At 53.1% G+C, this 24,473-nt stretch overlaps 1 protein-coding gene and 1 pseudogene across 8 annotated transcripts; both read right to left on the bottom strand.

Annotated features, from left to right (window-relative positions):
- Positions 1 to 950: 950 nt before the first annotated feature.
- DNAJB2 (DnaJ heat shock protein family (Hsp40) member B2) lies at positions 951 to 9,407 on the bottom strand. 7 transcript variants are annotated; one of them, XM_035007072.1, is made up of 10 exons: positions 9,208 to 9,407; positions 8,828 to 8,927; positions 8,067 to 8,176; positions 6,666 to 6,719; positions 6,371 to 6,493; positions 5,230 to 5,647; positions 4,968 to 5,038; positions 3,922 to 4,128; positions 1,502 to 1,590; positions 951 to 1,262 (listed from the first exon to the last, which is right to left on the bottom strand). In XM_035007072.1, the coding sequence occupies exons 2-9, from the start codon at positions 8,890 to 8,892 to the stop codon at positions 1,520 to 1,522; spliced, it is 1,119 nt and encodes a 372-aa protein (XP_034862963.1). In that variant the 5' UTR covers positions 8,893 to 8,927; positions 9,208 to 9,407; the 3' UTR covers positions 951 to 1,262; positions 1,502 to 1,519. The 7 variants fall into 7 exon arrangements, 6 of the variants coding, with proteins under 6 accessions (XP_034862963.1, XP_034862964.1, XP_034862968.1 ...); XM_035007073.1 differs by lacking the exon at positions 9,208 to 9,407 and adding an exon at positions 9,035 to 9,190; XM_035007077.1 differs by having other exon boundaries at positions 953 to 1,262; positions 5,230 to 5,332; positions 9,208 to 9,403.
- Positions 9,408 to 15,945: 6,538 nt separating this feature from the next.
- Positions 15,946 to 18,333, bottom strand: LOC118012639 (annotated as a pseudogene). Its single transcript, XR_004679762.1, has 3 exons — positions 18,198 to 18,333; positions 17,718 to 17,866; positions 15,946 to 16,950 (listed from the first exon to the last, which is right to left on the bottom strand). The product of XR_004679762.1 is annotated as a tubulin alpha-1 chain-like (transcript).
- Positions 18,334 to 24,473: the final 6,140 nt, after the last annotated feature.

The raw sequence follows: 24,473 nt of genomic DNA on the forward strand, positions 1-24,473 counted from the left end.
GCCCTGCCTCTCTGGCCCACACTCTGGCCCCTGCCCTCCCTGCCTTCCTCAGGCCCCCTCCCCTGCCCTCCTGCCACGTGCCACTCCACTCTCGCCCTCTGGCACAAGAGACCATTTCTAGAGAAATCTACTTTTGTATCAATGTGAATAAAGTTAGTGTGTCGTGCGTGCAGCCACCCGGACTCCTACACTTGTCGTCGTCTCTGCTGCCAGCCTCCATCTCCAGGCCCCGTGAGGAGCCGGGCCCCGCTGCGCTGCTCGGGAGACGCAGGTAGTGCCGGGTAAGCCAGGCTGCGGAGTCTGGCTCTCCGAGGCTTGAATGGTAGCCAGGACCGAGGCGGTTGTCCCTCCGCAGCGCCTCCCCTGGGGCTGGCAGTCTCCCAGGTGCTCCCACGCACAGCTTCACCATGATGCTACCCCATCGGTAGCCCAGAACATTCTCCCGAGGTAACCCCAGTTGCATATAGTGGAGTTTGGATTCAAAGCCCGGCATGCTTAACCTCTTTACTGCCTCTCCTCTTAGTTCGTGAGCAGCTGCTTCGTGCCCTTCAGCCTTAGGAGAATGTACCTCGGGCAGGCCAAGTGCCTGGCCCACCACAAGCAAAACTAGCTAGACTCCAATAGCAGCTTGTAGACCAGGCCTGTGAGACGTCACAACAGGCATCCATCCAGCGGGGGGCAGGGGGCACTTTCTCCCCCTCCCCCAACCCTCCTCCCTGTAGGGCCCCAGGGGAGCCCTCACCTGCATGTCAGGAGGCTTCCTTGGACACAGAAATGTGTCCTGGTGGGCACAGAAATGAGGCCAAAAGAGCCTTGGGCCTGGAGCCACTTGGGAATTAGGAACATTTAACCTTGGCAAAGCTGTCCCCTCACATGAAAAACGGGGGTGGGGGGTGGTCCCATCTGCCCGGCACAGGGAGCAAAGGGACCAGTGAGCAGACCACAGGCCTCCCTACACCTCACCTGTGCTCCGCTGAGTCTCCGCTCCAGTGTTTGACATCTCAAAGACTAGAAGTGGGCAAAACAGCCATGTTAGAAACTTCCAGCAGCTTCTCTCTTTCAAGATAGAGGCCTGAAGTGCCTCTTTCAGCGCAGGCTGCTTCCTTGCTTTGAGAAAAGTACAATACAGGCCCTTCAGCTGTTGAAGACGAAGCTAGGCACTTATCCTGGAATGGAAGAGAGAGTTGCCGGGGAGCCACGGCGCTCTGCTTGACGATGGAGAGTTGTTTGTCCCGTGGCTGAAAGGGCATCTCCGAAGGTGTCTAGAGAGAAGGAAGGAGGAGGTCCCTGGCCCTTTCCTCCCTAGGTCCTGAGGAGTTTGGGGCCTGGACCCTATGTGGGGTGGACTTGGACCGCTCGCTCCATATAGGAAAGGCAGGCCTCTGAGACTGGTCACCGGCCTTGAGGTAAGGCAACCCGGGGAGGGGCTCAGTTTGTGGGCCTCAGGAGTAGTTTTTACAAGTTTTCACCACGTATTCCCTACTTTCGGTCATTCCCATACTTGCAGTCGAGTTGTAACTTAGTCCGGTCCTAGCTGTGGGGCAGAGTAGTGGATGGTGGGTCCCCTCCAGGGAGGCGAGCAGCGGCTGCCTGGGGAAGGTGAGGGCAGAAGAACGTGAGCGTTTCTTGGGACTCAACAATGTACTCGGGAGGGCAGCCTGGTCAAAGGGGGGGGGGGGACTTCTGCTGTCATCTGGGAAGCCTTGTGACCTCTGGGTGTTTGGGCAATAGAGGGGGCTACGTCACCCACTGGTCCCGTAGGGTCCCCTTTGGGGCCACCCTGGAAAGGAAGAACATGGGAACACAGCACACCACCGAGCGCTCAAAACAGCTTTATTTGTTGACTTCCAGTGTTTCTCTCTCGGTCTGAGCTCAGCCTAGCTGGCTTTGATAGGTCTCTGAGATGCAGTGTCACAGGGCTAGCAACACCCTGGCTCCACCGCTCCCCTCCCTGGCCACGGGGCTCCCCAGGCAGGGAGGAGGAGAGGCAGCTCATTTGTGGTGGTGGAGAAGAAGAATGGGCAGCAGGGTCAGAGGCCAAAGAAGCCATACAAGCAGCAACATGCCTGGAGCACCCATTACACACCAATCCCGGCCACGCACATGCGTGCTCTCTCTCTCTCTCTCTCTCTCTCTCACACACACACACAAACACAAACACTCCCACACCGGTGGCCTCCCCTTCCAAGCTCTCTGCCTGCCTACGCCCATCAGTCAGCCTTCTGGGGCCCCGCCCTGCTTGGCCATCCCATCCGGGCCTGTTCCGACTGCCCACAGGAGAAGAGCCTCTCCCAGGTGCCGCAGGGCTTTGATTTGTACACTCTAAGCCCGGCACTAGCAAGAGGTGTCAGGGGAACCGAAGCCTGGCCCACTACCCCTTCATCCACATTCTTGCCACCCCTGCCAGAGTCAAATCAGATGACAAGATCTCCCCTTCTCACAGCGAGTGACAAGCTGACCTGGGCTAGAACTACACGTCCCAAGATGCACAGCTCCACAACCACACACCGCTTCCCCTAGCGTGATCTATCAGAAACGAGGCAGGGTGTGTTGCATTCTGGGACCTGTAGTCCCCAAGAGACAGCACCCAACAGGGAAGAGTTCACAGGCTAAGACTACGGATGCCTCCCACCCGGCCCCCCCCCCCACCACCCAGGCCCAGCTCTACGCTCAGCATGGGTGAGGGAGAGGAATGGAGGGTACCCTCCCAGCGCACAGGGGAGGGCGCTGTCCTGTTGGAACTGTGCAGCGGCTGTGGATCCCGGACATCCAGCTCAGAACACATCTGAGGAGAGAGCGGGGGCGGGGTGACAGGAGACAGGGTCAGCAGCCAGCCATGGAGGATGGAGCTGAGCATGCAGACCTGGGCTAGCCCTGTGGCCTCTCCCTGAGCCCTGATGCATGGTGAAATAGGACGGGGTACAGTCCCCTCCTAGGCCTCCCTCCTGGGGCACCCTGGCCTTATCCCACCTCTCCAGGGATAGCCAGCCTCACCTCTGCCTAGTCCCGAGGCCTGGGGCAGGCTGAGGCAGCAAGAGGAAGGGAGGAGGAGGGGGCTCCGGTTCCGAATCTGGAGGAGAGGCTCCCGCCCCACCCAGCTAGCCTCCCCAGAAGACCTTATGGCCCTACCGGCCACAGCATCTTCCTGGTCACACTGAGGCTTTCTTGGGGAAGGAAGAAGGGAGTCCTAGCCAGATGGCAGTGAAAGCAAGCGACGCGGCCCGCGGGCAAGTGCAGAGAGAAGAGAGCGAGGGAGGAGCAGCAGCACCAGAAGGGAAGCAACAGAGACGTCAGAGCTCGACGCTGCACCGAAACCAGGGTGGGATGTCTGCAGCTGGACAAGGAGCACGGGAGACTCCCTGGTGTAGCTGCCAACTCCGGCTCAGAGAACCCCAGGCCAAGTCCTCCTTCCTTGATGTCATCAGCAACACAGGTGGCAGAAGACCTGGGCACAAAAGGCCCGACCCAAACCACTAATGCCCCTTAGAAACTCCCGATCTAATAGGAGTTAAGTGCATCCTGGCTCCTGGGAGGCCCTCCCACTGCCCGGAGGCTCCCCACCCTGGGCTTCGCCAGGGACCTATCAGCTGTGGGCTGAGCAGAGCAAATCCCGAGTCCACACTGGAGTGCAAGTGGACATGGGAGGGAAACCTGTTGGGGGAGCACTGAGTTGGAGAAGGGCCCCTGCAACTCAGGCCCTGCCCCTCTGCTCCTGACAGTGAGCAGGACCCCCCGGTCGCCCTGAATCAGGGTGGTTTGGGCCTGGTGATCAGAGGATGAGGCAGCGAGAGGCCTTCTCCTCTGGGGATGGGCTGGGTTTGGCCGCATCCCCCCTTGCAGCTTCAGGGGTCCCCCCCACGCTGGGATCTTGGTCCTGGGCCTTGGGCAGCCCCTGCCGACGACGCTGCACCCCCCGCCCACCTGCTGGTTTCTTCCCAGCTGCCTCCATCTCTGACAGGCTGTAGGCCATGGCGAGCTGCAGGTCTTCATCATCCTCGGAGAGGTCGCTGTCAGAGGTGCGGGAGGCAGGAGTCTGCCGGACCTGTGTGCCCCCTGGCCTGGAGGTGACAGACTGTTGCTGCTCGCGACGGCTCAGCTCCAAGCCCAGCGCTAGGTCATCTGGGACACCTGTAGGAGTCATGGCCACCATGGAGCCCTCTGACCCAGGCCAGGGGAACCAGGCCAGGCTGCCTCATGCAGTGGCAACTCTGACCGCTTACAGCCCCTCCTTTGGAACCGGCACGCATGCACTCTGGCACCTAGCATGGTGGTCATGTGCGTGGGCAGGTACCCAGCGCCAGCAGATACGAGCTGTCTCCTTGGGCAAGTCACTCAACCTCCCTAAGCCCCGCTTTCCTCATCTATAAAATGGAAACGGTGAGAGTGCCTACGTTGTCCGATTGTTCCAATGACTAAATAAGACAGACCAGGAAGCGCACTCAGAGGCGGCAAGCAGGGAAGGGGCGCGGCGCTGACCATCCCATCCGGCGTGACACTGTGGGAAGGGTTCCGCCCCAGGAATCCTGCATCCTGCGGGTCACTCATGGCTTTACCCCTTACTAAGTAGGACAAGGCCGTGGGCCTGGGGCTACTTGGGAGTTAGGGCCATTTAACCATGCTGAGGTTCAGTCTCCTCACATGAAAAATAGGGCCAGTATCAAAGCCCTGCCTTCCCCTTGCCTGCTTCAATACAGAGCTCATGTTATGCGCACAAGTGCTTTCAAAATAGTCCATGCTCTGCAAACCCCGGGCACCCACTAAGGATGATGGTGATCGGCTGGCCCTCTGAGACTCCTCAGTTCCCTGCCCTTGCCCGGGGATCCCCATCTCTGATTCTGCCAGTGGGGCCTGTGGCCGCCATTCCTTCCCTGCCCCAAAGGAGTTCCGAGAGGAGCAGTTTGGAGGGGGCCTTGGGGCCTGGGCCTGGGGCTTCCTGCCAGGGACTGGGTGGCAGAGCCATTCCTCACCATTGATTGTGACTGACTTCAGCTGTCCGTCTTCTTCCACTTCTACCCGTTCCTGCCCGTTCTCCATGATTCTGTTGGGGACGGCACGGTTCACTCAGCGAGCACGCACGAATCCTGCAGGTGCCTGTCCACGCTCCGGGATGCCGCAGCGAACAGGACAGACTCTGCCCACAAGGAGCTGACCTTCTAGTTGTATGCTGCTCCCCCTCTACCCCTCACCCCCGCACCCCTGCACCTGGGATGATCCCAAAGGAGCCCTCACCTGCGTGTCGTGATGCGGTGTCCTTGGACAAAGGTGGTGGATGTAGAAACAGAGCGAAAAGCACCAGCCCCAGGACTGAAGGAGAAAGATGAGGAGGAGAAATCTGGCATGGACACAAGGGAGGAGGCAGAGAGGTTGTCAGAGGGAGGATGGAGCCGGCATGCTGCAGTCAAGACGGGGCCAGGAACCTCTGTGGGGTCTCCCTGCAGAGATGCCCGAAGGCAGGGCTCCACATACTCAGGAGAGAAGGCTTGGAAAAGGAATGAGCCGGGACGAGGGGATCCAGGACCCAGAGCTTGCAAAAACGCGAAGGGACAGCACATACCAGAGTGCCCAGGGAAGGAGGAAGAGAAGGTGAAGAAGGGGCCTGAGTGTCGGGAGCCCCGACTCTGAAGCTCTGAGAAGGGGCCCAGGTCATCTGCAACAAGCAAGCAGATTAACAATCATCTGGTAAAGAGAGCTGCCCCCCAAAAATGTGTGAACCCTGCCTTTCAGCCTAGAAATATAACCTGCTAAGCATTTCTGATATTTTTTTCTTTTTTGATTGTGGACTTGCTTACGAATTAAATTTTTTTTAACATTAGATATGAAAAAGATCCCTGGTAAATTCTGTCCACAGTAGACAATGAAGGAGGGAAGGGAAAGAGGAAGCGGGGACGGCTAGCTCCTTCGGCACAGGCAGGTAAGCATGGTGTAGTCAAGCCCACCCGGCCAGGAGGCCCGACTCTCCCATTTGCTGCGTGACTCTCAGCTAGTTATCTGGAAGTATCCTTGTGTTCTCATCTGTAAGTGGGGAGAAAATGATCCCCTCACAGGGTTCATAGTCCTCACTGCGAACATGTTATCTGTTGTGTGTGATGTCACTGTGATTGTCACAAGGCGCTCTGAGTCCTGCTTTGACGGCTGCTATTGTGCAGGCCTGACAATGCACCATTGTTGCCCTCATTTCATAAGGCGAGTCTCTGTGGGCTCAGGCCTGTGTCAGGTTCTGTCCCCGCTGTCCCTGGACCCACCCGCCCAAAATCTTCCATCTGTGGAATTCTGCTGCCCGCTCAGCCTCCTGCCTCAGGGGCTCCCGGCTGATGGAGGGCAGGCCTGGAACGGGAGCCGAGCCAATCAGAGGCCTCCTGAGCCCACTCACCAAAGAGCTCCGCAAAAGGGTCTCCACTCCCGAAGAACTCCCGGAAGACCTCCTCGGGGCTGCGGAAGGTGAAGGTGAAGCCAGGCCCACTGCCACCAGGTTCCGCCCGGGATGGGCCAGTTCCTGGAGAAGAGGCAGGATGAGGAGGGGCCTTAGGGCATGCGTCTTGCTCTGAGCCAGGCCACCCACTGAAGGCATGGCCAGGAGCCTCAAGAGCATCCGCTGCACTAAAAATCTGCCCTCCCCCTCTCCTCAGTGACCCACTTCCATCCCTGGGCCCCGCCGCTCCACCTACCTGCCCCAGTCAGCCCTTCCCGGCCATAACGGTCGTAGATCTCCCGCTTATGCTCTGGAAAAAGAGACCCGATCATTTCTCCCTCCCTCTGGGATGATGGCCTCCCCTTCCAGGCTAGGACCCTCAGAGGATCACCCAGTGACTGAGGCTAGGGGGACAGCAGGGTGCACGGGAGACATGGGCTATAGGTTTCAGCAGTGCCAGCTCTTCGCAGTGTGGCTCCCTCTCATCTGTAGAATGAGCACAATAACAGCACCAACCTCACAGGGTCATTGCAAGGGTTAAATAAGACAATCCACATAAACTGCTTGGCACAGTGCCTGATAACATAGTAAGTGTTCAACAAATATCAGCTAATTATTACTATGCTATTTATCAGGGCTTAGCCTCAATGTCGCCTCCTCAGAGAGGCCTTCTGTGACCACTGTAACAAAAAGGGTGCCCGTTATTCCCTATCAACATCACCCAGCTACTTCCCTGCAGAATACTCTTGTCTATTTCCTTGGTTAATGTCCGGCTTCCTGGGCCAAATATAATAAACCCATGATGACCAGGACAGTGTCTGCTTGTCCTCCGTTGTTCCCGGCAACGGTCCAGCACCATAAACACTCAATGAATATTTTCTGAATGAACGAATAAAGAAATGACAGACCTGGAGGGGCGCCTCGTGGCTCAGTCGGTTAAGCATCCGACTCTTGATTTCGGCTCGGGTCATGATCTCAGGGTCGTGAGACTGAGCCCAGCATAGGGCTCCATGCTCAGTGCAGAGTCTGCTTGAGATTCTTCCCCCTCCTTCTCCCTCCCCCTCTGCTCCTCTCCCTGCTCGCACTCTCTTTCCCTCTAAAATAAATAAATAAATAAAATCTTAAAAAAAACCCCAAAACACAACAGACCTGGATTCGTATTCCGACTGTGTGTGACCTTGAGCAACTTACTTCACCTCTCTCAGCCTCAGTTTCCTTGCCTATAAAGTAGGGATGATAAATCCTGCCTCACAGGATGGCTGTGAGGACTCTTGGGGATTACACCCACCAATGCTTGGCACAGAGAAGGCTCGGCACACTTGGTTACTTGCCCTGCTTCCAACCCCCTGTCAAGACCCATGCTGCAACTATCATCCCAGATCCCGGGGAGCAGACACTGAGCACAGGGGATTCGGGAAAGAATAAAAAGGTGCTTTGCACATAGTAGGTGCTCACTTGAATTGAAGCAAAAAAAAAAAAAAGGTCGCAGAGTCCCCTGTTGGGCGGGGGGGGGGGGGGGGGGGCGGCACTTAAATGCCAGTTTGGAAACAGGCACAGAGGATATGAGAGGTGGCAGCATGGCTTTGAGAAGGAGTACCACGGCGCATGAAATGGAGGCGATAGGTGCTGCCCTGCCCTGCCCCCTCCTGGCCCTTACTGTCTGACAGCACTTCATATGCTTCCGCCACCTCCTTGAACTTCCTCTCAGCAAATTCTTTATTATCCGGGTTCTTGTCTGGGTGCCACTGAAGAGCCTTCCGCCGATACCTGCAGGAAGTGGGTCCAGTGGGTCGGGTCAGAGGACAAAAGCAAGCACCTCTCACCATGAAACAGAACGACCCACTTGCCCATTAGCCTGCCACTATCCTTTCTCCACTCAGATCCCCGTCCACCCCAGCTGCTAGGGCTGCCTCTGCTGCCATGTTTTAATGGAGTCCCTATCTCTCCCCTCTGCAGCCAGTGCTAGGACTACTTGCGGCAGCAGATGATCATGTAAGCAGGAGAAAGCCCCAGCCCTAACCCCTCCCTGGAGCTCACTGGGGCTGCAAAAATTGGAAATATGTGTGGCCATGGGCTGTACAGGGCACTGGCCCCTCCTGGTCACAGGGTTTGGACATTTTTGCAGGCATCCTGAGAAAGCCCATACCTAGGGGCTGAGGCTTGAGGCAGGAGTGAAGGGGGAGGTGGGGGGGATCCACTGGAGAAGGACGCACAGTGCACCTCCCAGCAGAACTTCTTCACGCTAAGGACTTTCTCCTACTCTTCCAGGGATCTTCTTCCTTCCTATAGAGGGAGCCCCCCCCCCCATCCTTTCTAAGGACCTAGTTCCCTCGGCAAGGCCTCTGAAGGACCCTATGGTGGTGTGGGGGAGGGGTAAGGGGGGTGAGAGGCTTTCTGATGCGCAGCGGAGGCACTTACGCCTTCTTGATGTCATCAGCAGACGCACTTCGCGGCACGTCTAGGATGTCGTAGTAGGATGCCATGGCAACTCGTCGGGAGTCAGACAGGCCTCGGGGGGCTGCAGGGGAGGAGGAGGAGTCAGGCCGGAAGAACCCAGGGTCCCTCCCTGGGCCTGGAGACCCCCCGGGGGAGCCGGAGGCGCTCCCAGGGGGAAGCTGCGCCCACCGGGTTCGGCTTGGGGCCGGTGACGAGGCACCCTCCGGCAGCCTTATCGGCCCCCCGCAGGCCGGTGCCGAGGGCTATCTCGGCGCCCAGGCCCGGGGAGCCCTATCGCAGCCCCGTGACTCCAGCAGCCCGGCCCAGGGCCTCCCAGCCTGACCGGGGCCCCCCGCCCGCACCTCCTCCGTCGGGAGTCCCTGGCCTCCTGCAGCGCCCCGCCCCTGCCCCCCGCCGGAACCGTCTGGCACCGGCCGCCCCGGCTCGCGGCTGCTGCGTAGGACGCGCCCGGCCCAGCTGTGCGCGCAAGCATGCGTCAGCGGCACTGAAACTACGAGAGACCCAGAGGCGGCCGGCTCGGCCTGTCACCCAGGGGGCGGGGGTTGGGGGACTGCTGCAGGGGCTGCCGGGAGATGGGGGCGGAGCCGGCTATTTTGGGCTTGCACCCGGGCGACGTCATCCCCAGACGGGACCGGGGAGACCGCGGCCGGTGCCATTCCGGCGTGACGCACTCGCGGGCCAGCGAGCCGCCCGGCCCTGGTCCTTCTGTCCTTTCCTAAAAACGGGCTCGATGATCGATGGCTACTCACTCCGGAAGAAATCCCCCATCTCAAGGACTCAGACTCCCCGCTCTGGGCCTAAATCCTCCCCCTTCAGATCTCTGCTTCCGCCCCAGGTCCCGAAAAGAGGCTGCCCCAACTTCCCTGAGTAGGTCAGGCCTGCCTGTCAGTGTCTCCTGACACCATCACCCTCGTCTGAGCTACAAATCAGCCAGCCCTTGCTTGTTTGATTCTTTGATGGACCTTCACCTCCCCCATTAGAATGTAAATTCCACCGGACAGAGATTGGGTCTTTTTCTTGCCCTAGAGTATTTAAGGCAGTTGTGGGGTTCAAAAATAGCCTTTGGATGATTAAATAATGAACAGATTGGAACTTCTTGTTGACAGTTTTGACACATTTGGGGAAGGTGGGGTTAAAGGGTAAAAGGAAAACAAAAAAAAAAAAAAGGAAAAGGAAATTCTCCAGATTCAAGGTTTTTTGGCTTTTTGGTTTTCTGGGATCCACCCCCCTCCCAGAGTGATCCCAAATAGACCTTGTCCACCTCAAAATAATTCCTGGGTTCAGGCCTCATGGGAGAGTTAGAGAACTTTCCAGAATTGGCTCCTACTTGATATCGTCCAGGCTAATGCACAACTATTAATTGAACATCTATATAGTAGATGCAGCCAGGATGTAAAATGAAGAATATGACCCAGTCCCTGACTTCACAGAGCTCCAATTCGGTAAGATACCAGCCCAACAATATAGCCCACTGGGAAATCCCAAGGTTTTATAAACAGACCTGGGTTTGCAACCTGGCACTATTATTGCGTGACTTGGCAAAACCTTTGAGGACTCAGTTTTTCCTACCTAAATACAGGTAACGCCTAGAGCTGTTTGAAAGTCAAATGAGGTGTGGTACATAGTACATCTGGGTCTTAGTACACACCTCTCTGGCATCATGATTGGCCCAAGCAGTCATGCTTATGTGAGTCCGGAAGAGTGTTTTCGGCTGGGTGACCCAGCAATCCTTCACCAAAGAGAAGGGCTTGAGCCAGACATGAGGGAAGAAGGTGGTGTCCACTTTCCCTGGCTGCCCACAGTCTCAACCTTCTGAATACCTTTGGGGAATTCCCAATGTGTAGGCCTTGATGGGAGGCAGGCCACCCCCTGTCACAAAGCCCTGACATGTGCTCTCCCAGACTTCTCGGCTCTAGGGGTACATAGCCATTAGCTCTGCCAATTGAAACCTCCAGCTGGGACTTTGAATGTGGAGCAAGTCACAGGGAAGCAAGGGCCGTTGAGAATTCATTTCTGCGGTGATTGTGACAGCGGAGTCAGCAGCGGCCTCTAGTGTCTGGAGGAGGAAATGTCGGTCTCGATGCCTGGGTGGGAAGAAGCCTCATTGCAGCCCCCTGTTCTGTAGGGAACCGGGGTCTTTTAGGCAGGCTGTCCTGTGCCCTGACCTTGACTAGGGTGCTGGATGCTCAGCTTCCCTTGATGCCTACCTGTTTGCGGAGTCTCATCTGGCAGCCCTCATATTAATTCTGTGTGCTACCCAGTGTCTCTCCAGTGTGTGTGTGTGTGGGGGGGGGGGGGGGGGGGGGGTGTCTTTTTTCTTTGTTTTAACTTGCCAGAGCTAACTTCTGCTGTTTACAGTGAGAATCCTGACTGGCCTTAGTATAAGAGGAGGAAATAGGTTAGGTCACTCCAAAATCTTCCAAATCTCTTTCTTCTTACTTCTCTTATCTCAACAGACATTTGTCTGGCACCTACTGTGTATGTGATATTATATTAAGAATTGGGAATACAAAGGGGTTTAAGTTCCAGTCCTTGTACTCAAGGTGATAAAAATCTAGTTGGGACATTGACAAATGACAGCTGAGGGAAATTATATTGAACACATGTGGCAAACAAAGTGTTAATTTCCTTTGTTCGCAAGAAAGGACCAACAATGCAGTTTTTTACATGGGCAAAAGGCACAGACAAGACAGTTTACAGAAGAGAAGATGCTGATTTTTAAACATATGAAAAGATGCTCGATCTTATTCACAGCAAGAGAATTATAAAGGAAAGCTGCAATAAAATACTTTGTTTCACTTATCAGATGATTGACAAAGATCAAAAAATTGTATACATTGTGTGGGCAAGGCTGTGGGCACAGGCATGCTAGTACACTAACAGTGGGAGAGCAATATGGTGCATATCAAAGTTAAAGGTGCGTAGCCTTTGACCCAGCAGTTCTGATTCTAAGAGTTTTTGGTTGTACACATGGGCAAAGAAGTATGTACAAGGGTTCCAGAATTTGTTTCCAAAGCAAAGAATTAGAAACCTAAATACTCACTAACAGCAGACTGGTGAAATAAACTAGGGTACACTATCCAATGGAATAGTACATTGTTACCAAAAAGAATGAGGCATATCTTTATGTACTGATAAGGACCATCTTCCGGATTTTTTGTTAAATGAAAAAACGAGGGTAAAACAAAGTGTATCGAAGTGTGTGTACAGTCGTCCCCCTTATCCACGGTTTCAGTTATCTGCGGTCAACCACAGTCTGGAAGCAGATAATCCTCCTTCTGATGTATCATCAGAAAGTCGGAAGTAACCAACCACTACACTGCAATACCTACGTCATTCACCTCACTTTGTCTCATCATGTAGGTATTTTAGCATCTCACATCATCACAAGAAGGAGGGGAGTACAACATGAGATATTTTGAGAGAGACCACTTTCGCATAACTTTTTTTACAGTATATTATTACTGTATATATTTTTATTTTATTGTTTTTGTTAGTTTCTTATTGTGCCTAATTTACAAAGTAAATTTATCATAGGGATGCGTGTATAGCAAAAGACATAGTATATACGGAGTCTAGTACTATCCATGGTTTCAGGCATCCATGGGGGCCTTGAACATATCCCCCATGGATCAAGGGGGACTACTGTATACACATTAATATATATGTAGATGTCTCTGGAAAGAAACAAGAACAAAAATGTTAATAGTGGAGGCTGTCAAGAGCGGAACAAAAGAAGGGGACTTCCTTTCACTTATAGACTTATTTTTGCTGCTTGGAAATCTCTTTTGTACCTTTTCAATTTGGAAGCATGTTCACAAAATAACTGTTCGACTATATACAGAATTTTTTAACATCTAGTTGGAGAAATAAGATATTGGCAAGAACCTGAGTGCCACCATACAAGGCAGTCCATGCCAAGTGCTGAATGAGTGATAGAGACAGACAGGAGTTGCTGGGAGAATCTCGAGCGGGGAGCTTCCCAGGGCTGGATGGTTCTGGGTGACTGTGACCTAAGCTGGAAGGAATGGCAACACTGAGACAAGCAGGGGGAGGTGGCGTTCCAGAAGGAGGGAATGGTACGAACACAGTTTTGGAGGCAGGCATGTTCCTGACACACCAGAGATGAAGGAATAAATGTGTTGGGTGGAATCCAAGTTGGGAATCTGTCTCTTGTGTCTGCCTGCAGGAGGTAATTGTACTCTGGCTTTAGAAGCATCGGGGATGAAAGCATTCCCTGCATTGAGGGAGTCCCCAGGAGGCAGAATGGGTGGCGCTCCTGGCTGCCCCATGGAGGGCTGGGTTGCCACCTCCCCACACCCACACTTAGCGCAACTGAGGCCTGCCAGTGCCTGTCAGCAGAGTTACTAGCTGGGAAGGCCTTGCAGGGTTTGAGAGGAGATGGCCACACAGCTGCCCAGGGCGGGCGGGCGTGCTGGTGCCGCAGACAGGAGGGGCTCCTGGCCCCCTCTCTGGATGCCCAGGCATCCTGACAGGTGAAGACCTCACATCCTTCTGGCCTCTCCCAAGCCCTTACCTCACCTCCTATGAGATGTTCGGACTGGGAGCCCTTTCCAGAGGGCACTGATAGCCCCCAAACCTGGCCTCAAAGATGCTTCTGCCCTCATTCAGTCCCAGAAGCTGTGTATCTGCCCCCCCACGCCCCCCACGTGCCCTCCACCACAGCGCCTGGGCAAAGGAGTGTCAAGCGTCACTCCCTCCTTGCCTTTGAGGTAGCTGAGTCACTGTCTGGGCATTAGAGACCTGGCAGGTTCAGAGACGTGGTGTCTGGAGGGATGCCTGGAGCCGCTGTGGCAGGCGTGGGAAGGGCATCTGAGGGAAGGGAGGACAGCAGCAGAAACTTCTGTCCAGGCTGACCTGGGTTGGAATCCCAATTGCTCCATTTATAACTGAGTAACTTTGGGCAAGTGCCATAACTTCTCCGAGCCTCAGTCTCCACATCTGTAAAATAGGCATTCATTTAGCAAGTCTATTCAACAAATATTCAACACACATGTTGCCTAATATGTTCAGCCAGCGACATTCTAGGTGCGGAGAGTAGACAAGCCTTGTTCCCATGAAGCTTCCAGTCCAGTGGGTCTAACTGTATTTACCTCAGGATTTAACAAGGTAATATGGGCACAGGGCCTAGTACATAGTAGGTACTCAATAAATGACGATCTTTCTTGGGATTTGAAGGGCTCCCAAAATGACCCCTCTTCTCTTCCCAAGTTTGAAACCAGCTGAGAGAGAGAAAGACACAGGAGTCAGATAGAGATTTGAAAGTCAGCCCTTTCAGTGGGGTGAGGAAGTGGATTTGAGGGCATAGCTGAACTCCTCAGCCAAAACGGGTTTCTACATACTCCCACTGAATTAAATTACTCTCACCACCGCCATCACACGTACATGGACACAAAACTGCAGGCCTCTCTCTTCCCAGGACAGAGCTGCCCCTGTAAGCTTCAATCCTCAAAGAGAAGTTGAGAATACTTGCTGTCCCTGGGCACATAATTACAAAATGGAAGGAGCAAACTACTGTGCTGGGCGTGCCCATTTTCTTCCCTAACCCCCCCACCCCCACCATCCTGCTGCTTTCACTCCATCCTCTGCTTACTACAGAGCAATAATCAGGACAAGACAGGGACAGGTGATGGGGACTAGGAGTCACTCCTTTTCCAGTTTGACCCGCCACAGGCCCTGAATGCTAGCTAGACCTGGTGTGGGTATGTGTTTGCTCTGAGATCCATTCCCCCACCTTCCTGGCCCTGCTCCGGATATCTCACTTGCTGCACCCCCTTGTCCCCAGGCCCCCTCGCCACCTAGCTCCTGTCTAGGTTCAGACAGTGGGAGCCACTAGCCGGAGATTGAGGGTGGGAGGAAGGAGAAGTCAGGGTTTTCCTCCCCCTCTCTAAATCAGGGGCCACCTCAGGCAGTGGGGCTCTGGATCCTGCCGAATATCCCTCCCTCCTTGGCTCCTCCTGCCACCTCTGGGCAGCTCTGCTGTGGTTCCAGCTCCCACCTGGCGTCCCAGCTCCAAGGGTCTGGCATCACCATCTCATCCCTTGGCTCCTCCAGCCCTTTGGGTTGCTAGCAGCTTCCTGGTGTTGCTGACCTTTTGGTTGCCTTCCCAGCCTCCAATCCTGGGAAAGGGAAGCCGCAGGAAGGACAGAGCTGAGGGCAACGCTGAGCATTAAATCTCTTGGGGGTGGGGGGATGGGGGGGATTGTCCTAGTTTCAGTCCCTCCAATGGTTAAGTCATCTCATCCCTCCAGCCCAGCAGAGGCTACAGAAAATCCATATATAACGATTTTAGGGCCAGCCATCTTGTTGGAAGCTGTGCTTGCATAGCCCAAGGCATGGGATTGAAATGAGGGTCAACTGTCGTTATCAAAAAGTGGTGCGTTTTGGGGGAGATTTCTGGGAGGTCAGCCATTTCCCCCATTGTTGTTGCCACTGTGCCTTAGACGCCAGCTTCTGGGCCCTCTACCCAAACCTCCTGCCTGGAAAAGACAGAGCTCCGATCTGTAGGGTGGGGGTAATGAGTGCCGGCTCTGGCGGCTCTGGCAGACTACTTACTCGGAGGCGCACTTGTGACCCTCCTGTGTGAGAGCCAGGCTCCTGTTGCAGCCCTGGGTGGCTGGGGCCGACTTCACTCCCCTCCTGCCCCGGGGGTTCCCTGTTGATGCTGCAGCCTACGTGGGTGCCACCTGGACGGGCAGGGGAGTTCCTGCGTCACGGGGTGAAGTCTTAAGCAGTGGAGGAACGGAGCCAGGGGATACATTTCCCCACCCTCACCTCCTCTCCTGCCCCCTCACCCAAGGGCTGATTCAGAGATGCCATTTATTCGGCAGCATCTTCTCTGGGGTGAATTCTGCCTCCTTCTCTGAGGTACTCTCTCAGATCCCCATTCAGCTTCCTGGAATCGCACGCTTTAATAAAATCTGGAACCAGATCTAGTTTCTGGGGCACCTAGGCTAAGATCCCAGCCTTCCTATCTCTCTTGAAGGAGAAACCCCTGCTCCGCAAATTTTCCCCAGAGAAAAAGACACTTGCGAGATGGTAAGGCTACAGCACTTTATTTAGGATAGACACACGGGATTCCCCTGGTATTCATCCCCCTCCTCTTCTCCCTCCCCCTCCACACTATCCATGCCTACCTCCTCGTAATCCTTCTCCAGGGCCACCATATCCTCCCGGGCCTCCGAGAACTCCCCCTCCTCCATGCCCTCGCCCACGTACCAGTGCACAAAGGCCCTCTTGGCATACATCAGGTCAAACTTGTGGTCCAGGCGGGCCCAGGCCTCGGCGATGGCGGTCGTGTTGCTCAGCATGCACACGGCGCGCTGCACCTTGGCCAGGTCGCCCCCGGGCACCACGGTGGGGGGCTGGTAGTTGATCCCAACCTTGAAGCCCGTGGGGCACCAGTCCACAAACTGAATACTGCGCTTGGTCTTGATGGCGGCGATGGCGGCGTTGACGTCCTTGGGCACCACGTCGCCCCGGTACAGCAGGCAGCAGGCCATGTACTTGCCGTGACGGGGGTCACACTTCACCATCTGGTTGGCAGGCTCGAAGCAGGCGTTGGTGATCTCGGCCACCGACAGCTGCTCGTGGTAGGCCTTCTCCGCAGAGATGACTGGCGCGTAGGTGGCCAGGGGGAAGTGGATGCGAGGGTAGGGCACCAGGTTGGTCTGGAACTCCGTCAGGTCCACGTTGAGGGCCCCGTCGAAGCGCAGGGAGGCCGTGATGGAGGACACGATCTGGCTGATGAGCCGGTTGAGGTTGGTGTAGGTGGGGCGCTCGATGTCCAGGTTGCGGCGGCAGATGTCATAGATGGCCTCGTTGTCCACCATGAAGGCACAGTCCGAGTGCTCCAGGGTGGTGTGGGTGGTCAGGATGGAGTTGTAAGGCTCCACCACGGCTGTGGACACCTGGGGGGCGGGGTAGATGGAGAACTCCAGCTTGGATTTCTTGCCATAGTCAACGGAGAGCCGCTCCATCAGGAGTGAGGTGAAGCCAGAGCCGGTGCCCCCTCCGAAGCTGTGGAACACCAGGAAGCCCTGGAGTCCCGTGCACTGGTCGGCCTAGAAAGTGGAAGGTGAAGGGAAATGTGGGATATGAAGCACAGCTGAGGAAAAGGAAAAAACCAGCTGTTTCAAATTCCCCAAAACTTTCATTAAATCCTTGGAAGACTTTTCCAAGAGCACAAAGCAGGCCCATTCTCTCTCCTCTTGTTCTCCTCCTCTCTAAACCCTCCTGAAGTCTCTAACACACAGCTCTCTAGAATCTCATGACATAGTCATTTTTGTCCTCATAACATCATAACCCGCCCAGCTCCATACCTGCTTACCCCTGACTTAATTTCACATGTTTCATGTTCCCTACTGAGGTCAACAATCCAGGAACCTGATCCCCATCCTTGGTAGAGGCCAAATTTGATCATAGAGCCTTGGGTCAGGACTATTTGGATCCCTGTTTTTCACAGGGCCTTCTGCCCACATCCCTGCAACACAAGGTGATATTCTGGGAATCCCTATGGACCTCCACAGCTTGGCCAGACAGCCCATGGTCATGTTTGCCCTGGGGGCCACTCTGCCCAGCCTTGGACCAGTTGCTATAGGAGGTAAAGAGGACACCCAACTCCAGGCCAGAGTGCACACTCTGCCTCCCTTGATCAGTATGCAGGGCCCCTCCTCACTGGTCCTGACCCTGCATCTTTAAAACTCATCCACAAATAAAATAAAGTAAAATAAAACTCACCCAGGAGGCTCTCTTCCTGTCTGGTGTCCAGACTTCTTAGCTGAAGGAATCCAGATTCCCCCTTCCCCAGCCCTCAGCCACCACCACTCACCAGCTTCTGAATTCAGTCCAGTACCAGGTCGATGAGCTCCTTTCCAATGGTGTAGTGACCCTGGGCATAGTTATTGGCAGCGTCTTCCTTGCCAGCAATGAACTGCTCTGGATAGAAGAGCTGCTGGTACATGCCCGTCCGAATTTCATTTGCAATGGGCAGAGTTTTACGCACCCCCCCTCCCCTTGCAGCCTGGCTCCCCAAGTTAACCAGAAAGGGCGGGGCCACCAGGCCCCTAGTCCTACCCTAGAGGAGCCCCATTCATGCTGGTGTTATGGCCCTTGACTTTTAGTATTCTTCAATAAAAAGGAAAGGGATATAGAGCTACCCTGAGACTCTGGAGCTTAGGGCAGCAGATCTGTGATTTAATTGGCTACTACTCCTGGCAACTACAAATTCTAGTGCCCCAGGTATGGGGAAGGATGGGCTGTGGTGCCCAAGACAAGGTGACATATGTGACAGAGACTGATCATCACTCACCAATCACAGTGGGCTCCAGGTCCACAAACACGGCCTGGGGCACATGCTTCCCAGCCCCAGTTTCACTAAAGAAGGTGTTGAAGGAGTCATCCCCTTCACCAATGGTCTTATCACTAGGCATCTGTCCATCTGGTTGGACCCCATGTTCCAAGCAGTAGAGCTCCCAGCAGGCATTGCCAGTTTGCACATTGGCCTGCCCCACATGCACTGAGAAGCACTCATGCTGAGTAGGCAAAGTGCAGAGAACACTCTTAGCGAAGAGAAGCCTGTCATGCCTGGACACGGTTGCTGCCTGCAATCCTTTCTTGAGTGGTTCTCTGGCTGAGAGCAAAGGTTGCTGCCCTCCTTGCCCCACCTCCTGTGTCTAAGGAATTACTTGTGGCCTTGAGGATCCACAGGCAGTGGCTCCGGGGGCTGGGCCAAAACCCTCAGAGGAAGCAGATGTGGGCAGTTTTAAGATTATAGAGTCTTAGTCTCAGTGACTAAGCGTCTTAAGAAGTGTTGAGGGGATCAGATGAGCCTGGCAAAACATGATAGTCAACCCACCCGTGTTCAGAAAGAAATGAAGGGCCATGGGTGAGCAAAGTAAGATCCAAGTGAGGTTTCAGGGATCTGAGACAAGGGAGAGGTTTTGAAAGCAGGAATAACTCTAGATTCGCTGGCTAGAAATGCCAGCAAGGAAGGGAAGAGTGGGCCTGGAATGGTAGGGGGTATGCTGTTCTTTCCTCTCTTGGGTGTGCATAATTCTGGAGTAGAGTGGAGTGGGGCTGGGAAAAAGGTCTTCCCTACATGATTCAAGGCTGGTGGTCAAAGAACGTTTGGCCCCTAAAGCAGTACTGGGATAAACTACCTGGTCCTGGAAATCAGAAAGGTCCACGCCCTTCCTGGGGAGCCCCATGAGAATCAAGAAGGTTGGACCCTCTTGCTTCATCCAACACTCTGAGCCTCTGCTCTGTGCCTGACGTTGTGCTGACACTGGAGATACATAGCACCCAAAGCATAGTCCCTGCCCTCCAGTAGCCCATTGGGCAGGGAAGGGAGACTCTCATATGTTAATAGGGGTGGGACAGCATGGTAAGTGGGATACCAGAGTAGGCCTTCTTGCTCTGCTTGAGAATTACCCCAGACCTTGAAAACAAAATGAGCACATCCATCAGGTTTCCCCAAGCTTTAAGGCTTAACCATGTGGAGGATGTGGAGAAATGGGACTCCTTAGGCAGTTGGTAGAAGCCTAAATTGATGCATCTCTTTTGGAGAAAAATTGGGCAAGATCTAGGAGAGCTGATGACACTCTTGCTCTAGAGAAGTTCTCACACAGGTAAACAAGAACAGGTGCAAGAAGACTCACAGCACCATAGCAACAGAAACCAATTAAATGTCCTTCAACAGGAGAAAATGGATGAAGAATGATTCAGAAGTAGAAATGGATGAACTACAAGAAAGGATCTTACCAGGGTGCCTGGGTGGCTCAGTCGTTAAGCGTCTGCCTTAGGCTCAGGTCATGATCCCAGCATCCTGGGATCGAGCCCCACATCGGGCTCCATGCTCAGTGGGAGGCCTGCTTCTCCCTCTCCCACTCCCCCTGCTTGTGTTCCCTCTCTTGCTGTCTCTGTCCGTCAACTAAATAAAACTTTAAAAAAAGAAAAAAACCCAACAAAAAAAAAAAGAAAAGAAAAGAAAAAACCCCAACAACAACAAAAAAGAAATAATCTTACCAAAAAATTTTTACGGGGAAAAAGAAAAGCAAATTAGGGAAGAATCATACAAAATGATACCATTTATAAAAATCTTTAGCTCGTAAAACAATGCTGTGCGTCATTTACGGATATATTTATATTTTGCTATATATTCTTGTAGTGCATGTGTATTACAAAAATAAGGAGAGCAAGTGAAAATATTAACACTAATTTGGAACAAAGGTTCTCTCTGGTAGAAGACGGAGGTGCATGCAGTTGGAGAGAGATTCTATTTCTTTTAATATTTTTTAAAAGATTTTATTTATTTATTTGAGACAGAATGAGAGAGAGAGAGAGAGCTCATGAGAGGGGGGAGGGTCAGAGGGAGAAGCAGGCTCCCCGTCGAGCAGGGAGCCCGATGCGGGACTCGATCCAGGGACTCCAGGATCATGACCCGAGCCGAAGGCAGCCGCCCAACCAACTGAGCCACCCAGTCGCCCCGAGAGATTCTATTTCTTAAGCTGGGTAGCAGGTGTTTATTATATTATTCTTTACACTTTCCTGCCTGGAATATTTCATAATTTTTAATGAGGATACTTTCTCCATAAATTTAACAGTTGCCTGACTTTTTAAATATGATGCAAGGGCCTTGACTTATGATTTTGAGATGACTGGGATTAAATCATACATCGTCATTACTTCTCTACTTGCCTTGAGCAAGAGTATTAACCTCTGTGGGCCTCCCTCCATCCCATGAACTGGGGCAAATAAGAGCCCCCTCCTAGAATTACGATGGGGATTAAATGAAAGAAGGCATATAAGTTACCTGGCTCACTGCATGACACATATTGGGGGTACCATACCTGTTGGGTCCCCTTACCAACTCCCATCCCCCAACCGTGCTGTCATAGTAAGAGAAGGTAATGAATTAAGCTGGGGGGTGTTCAGGGACACAAGGACTCCAGAAATCCCTGTATCCCACAGGGAGGACTGACAGGGCTTACCAGTCCACTGGCAAGGCCAGCGCTGGCTGTTGTAACTTCAAGCCTGCCCAGGCTCTGTCTACAAAGCCAGACACCATCTTGGCGCCCATGACTGCCAGCCCACGCAAGGCATCTCTGACCTCTTGGGTATACTTGAGATGCTAGAAATGATGCTGTGGGGCAACAGGTTTGAGGCAAAGAACTCAACCCCTGGAATCACATAGATTTAGGATGAACCCCCATCCCTCTATGACCTCAGACAAGTTACTTCTCTTTAGCTGCTCTAGTGCCCTTTCCTTGATTGTAAAAATAGTATGATCTCGTATGTGGCGGGCTTTGTCATTATATCATTTAGTTCCCCTGTGCTAAGCATTAATTAGGGGCCAGGCACTGTGCTAAGCACTCCACATACATTATTATACATTTCATCTTCATGACAACCCCATAGGTAGGTAGTTTCATGATGCCGATTTGCACATGAGGAAACTGACCCACAGAGAGCTTAAGCAACTAGCTGAAGGTCATGAGCAAAACCAGTAATATTCAGAGTGGGAGCTTGGCTCCAACCATGCTCTTCACTGCTCTTCTATCCCTCCTGGTGGGGAGCCTGGCAAATGATATCAAATGAGCCCCACACACAGCCAGGTCTCGATAAGAGGGCGCACCCTCCCTTCCCCGCCACCTCTTCACTGTCTCTATTGAAATAAGAGGTCAGATCAGATGCATCAGCTGGGCAGGGCTGTGAGGATGCTTGCCCACAGCTGGGAGGTAAGACCAGAGGCCAAGGGTGAATCTGCTGTGGGGCCCAGGGTTTGTAAAATGCCTGTATTTCCTGCTCCAGTCCTGCTTACTCCATACTCCTTACCCCTAAATCCAGAACCCCTCAGCAGCCACATCCTGGTTACATCACCCTGTCCTCCACCCTTGCATGTGCTCTCACATACCGGCACAATTGGGGGGCCACACTCACGTCTGGAAGTCTCTTTCCCTCTCCCCTCCTCACATGCCCACACACTAGCCCCTGGAACACTTGGACTCCCAAGGATCCCTCACACCACCCACCGGGGTGCACTAGGACCCTCACTAGCATGTTCAGCCCCCCACCCCTGCTCACCATGCTGCTTGGCTGGGGGCTGGCTTGGGTTGTCTGTCTGTCTGTCTGCTGCTCGATGAGAGGTAGATATGGGTCTGTGAGAGACCCACAGCCACTGGCCTCCTTATACTCTCCGATCATCTCTCAGTGGGGAAAATGTAGTCAGAAACGGCCCCAGGAGGACAGGCCTGTTGACCTGGTTACCAAGCGCTGGGCCTGGGCTCAAACAGGGCAGCAAGGTGGGGTGGCTAGAGGAGGGGTTCGGCTGGTCACCCCACACAGGTACACAGTGTCTGCACTCAGGCACACAATCCCATTTCCTGGTGGCTCAGCGGTCTCTCGCAGGTGGGAGAGGATTCAGAAATCAAAGCCCCTGAGCTCCAGCTGCAAGGCCACCCCTAGGGTGGGTGAGGACTGGAAGTGGAATGTGAGTGGCACTAAGAAGAGTGCACTAAACTGGAAATAACAAGTCCTAGGGCAAGAGATCAAGCCTCAGGGCCTTCGGGGTGCAAACTCAGGCTATTATAGGAACATAGGAATTAGAGCTCAGTCTTAGGGCCAGCTCTGGCATTTAAGTTCTTTTCCCACCTCAGTTTGTGTATCTGTAGAATGGGGAGAGGTAATATGGTGAGGATGAAACCATATAAACTAAGAGTGCTTAGTCTAGAATTGCTGTTATTCTCCACAGGGAAAGCACGATGAGGAGCAGGGGCTCAGGGCTACTTGTCATGGTCTCTCCCCATTCTAAGCAAGTGGCTGCGGGCATCACTTGGCCTTATTTCCCCACAGGAGTCTCCCTATGGCCTTAGGCAAACTTATGAAATACAAATGTTAATCTTTCACATTTGTATCCCATTTTGTGGCTCTTGAGGTGGCTACACCCCTTATCTCCTTTGAGTCCCTCAACAGCTTTGTGAGGTAGGCAAGGCGGGGCCTCCATTTCCTTGAGAAAGAAAAGGAAATGGAAGCCTCTTGCCCGTTTTGCCCAAGGTCACGTGGGGGCTCATTAGTGGTGGAATTGAAATTCACCTGGGACTCAGGCTCAGTGCTTCTCCCCTTTCCACAAGACAGAGCTTTCACTGTCCCTCATCCCCCTCCTATGTCTTTATCTCCTTCCTTTCCATCTTAAATTCCACAGTGGCCATGATCACTCCCTTGCCTCCCTCCAGCTTCAGCATCCTCGTTTGACTAAATCACAACCCTGGTTCTTCACCAACTGTGCGCCTGTCCTGACCCAGCTAAACAGTGGCTATAGAAAAATCCAGAACTGGGCTGACTGACCTGACTTCAAATGTATGACCACTAACCTCAAATGGCCTCTAATGCTGCCTAGAAACCACACTGCGCCTCTCCATCCAGTCATTCTTCCAGTCAGCAACCATGACCAGGAATAGGAATGCCAGCTTTAGCAAATAAAGGAATTTTATCTAACAACCTTATCCACGAAGCAGTTGCTAATATGAAACTTCAGTCAAGGTGCCAAATGGTGGGGGAGTTATTTTGAGTTTGGGGGCTTTTTTCAGAGCCCTTCTCAACACAGTATGCCAGGGAATGACCCAGAATATCAAGAGGGTTAACTCCGATTTTGACTGTGGACTGCAGTCATCACTCTCCCAACTGGAATTAAGAGACCAAAATCCCCAGAGAGAATACACGGCCAACCAACACTTCAAAGGTAAGCAAGCCCAGCCTACACTGGGTTGATCCATGAAGCCATAGACCTCAGGAATTATTATCCAGATGGAGGCATTTGGTTTCCCAGAGGGCCCACTGGACTCAAAACCTTCTTGTCCAGCACTTCAACTTCCCAACTGGCCTTCAAAGTTGGGCATCTCAAGAGTCAATGTAGACATCACCAACTCTGGAAAGAAAACTATCCTAAAGGTAGGCAGGGGGGAAGATCTTATGTACAACAGAGTAAAGAGACTGAGATTTTAAAGCATATTAATGTATCTCAGTTATGAAATGAGAGGAAATCCATATCTTAATTTCTTCAACAAATATTTATTGAGTGTCTGTTATGTGCCAAGCACTATTCCAAGTGCCAAGGATAGAGTGGTGGACAAAGAGTCTGTGCTTTTTTTTTTTTTTAAAGATTTTATTTATTTATTTGAGACAGAGAGAATGAGAGACAGAGAGCATGAGAGGGAGGAGGGTCAGAGGGAGAAGCAGACTCCCCGCCGAGCAGGGAGCCCGATGCGGGACTCGATCCCGGGACTCCAGGATCATGACCTGAGCCGAAGGCAGTCGCCTAACCAAATGAGCCACCCAGGCGGCCCGAGTCTGTGCTCTTAAAGAGCTTACATTTTCATGGAGAAGACAGATAATAAATAAAAAAAAAAAAACAAGGAAATTTCAGATAGAAATAAACACATGAAGAAAATAAACCAGGATAATGGCACAGAAAGAGATGGGGAGCCTACTATTGAGAGGGAACAGCTCTCTAAGAAGCTGATGTGAAAGAAAGAAGAAAGAAAGAAAGAAAGAAAGAAAGAAAGAAAGAAAGAAAGAAAGAAAGAAAGAA

The sequence above is a fragment of the Mirounga leonina genome, unplaced genomic scaffold (assembly GCF_011800145.1).
Source record: "Mirounga leonina isolate KUSES-001 unplaced genomic scaffold, KU_Mleo_1.0 Mir_151, whole genome shotgun sequence".
In the NCBI taxonomy this organism is placed as follows: Eukaryota; Metazoa; Chordata; class Mammalia; order Carnivora; family Phocidae; genus Mirounga; species Mirounga leonina.

What these genes read in the sequence shown, in the direction of transcription:
- DNAJB2 (XM_035007072.1), bottom strand. Translation starts at nt 8,892, where the DNA reads ATGGCATCCTACTACGACATCCTAGACGTGCCGCGAAGTGCGTCTGCT. An exon ending in GAAGTCAGTCACAATCAATG is followed by an intron (nt 4,129 to 4,967) that starts GTGAGGAATGGC and finishes TGACTCCTACAG; the next exon opens with GTGTCCCAGATGACCTAGCG. An exon ending in AGCTGGGAAGAAACCAGCAG is followed by an intron (nt 1,591 to 3,921) that starts GTGGGCGGGGGG and finishes CACCTTCCCCAG; the next exon opens with GCAGCCGCTGCTCGCCTCCC.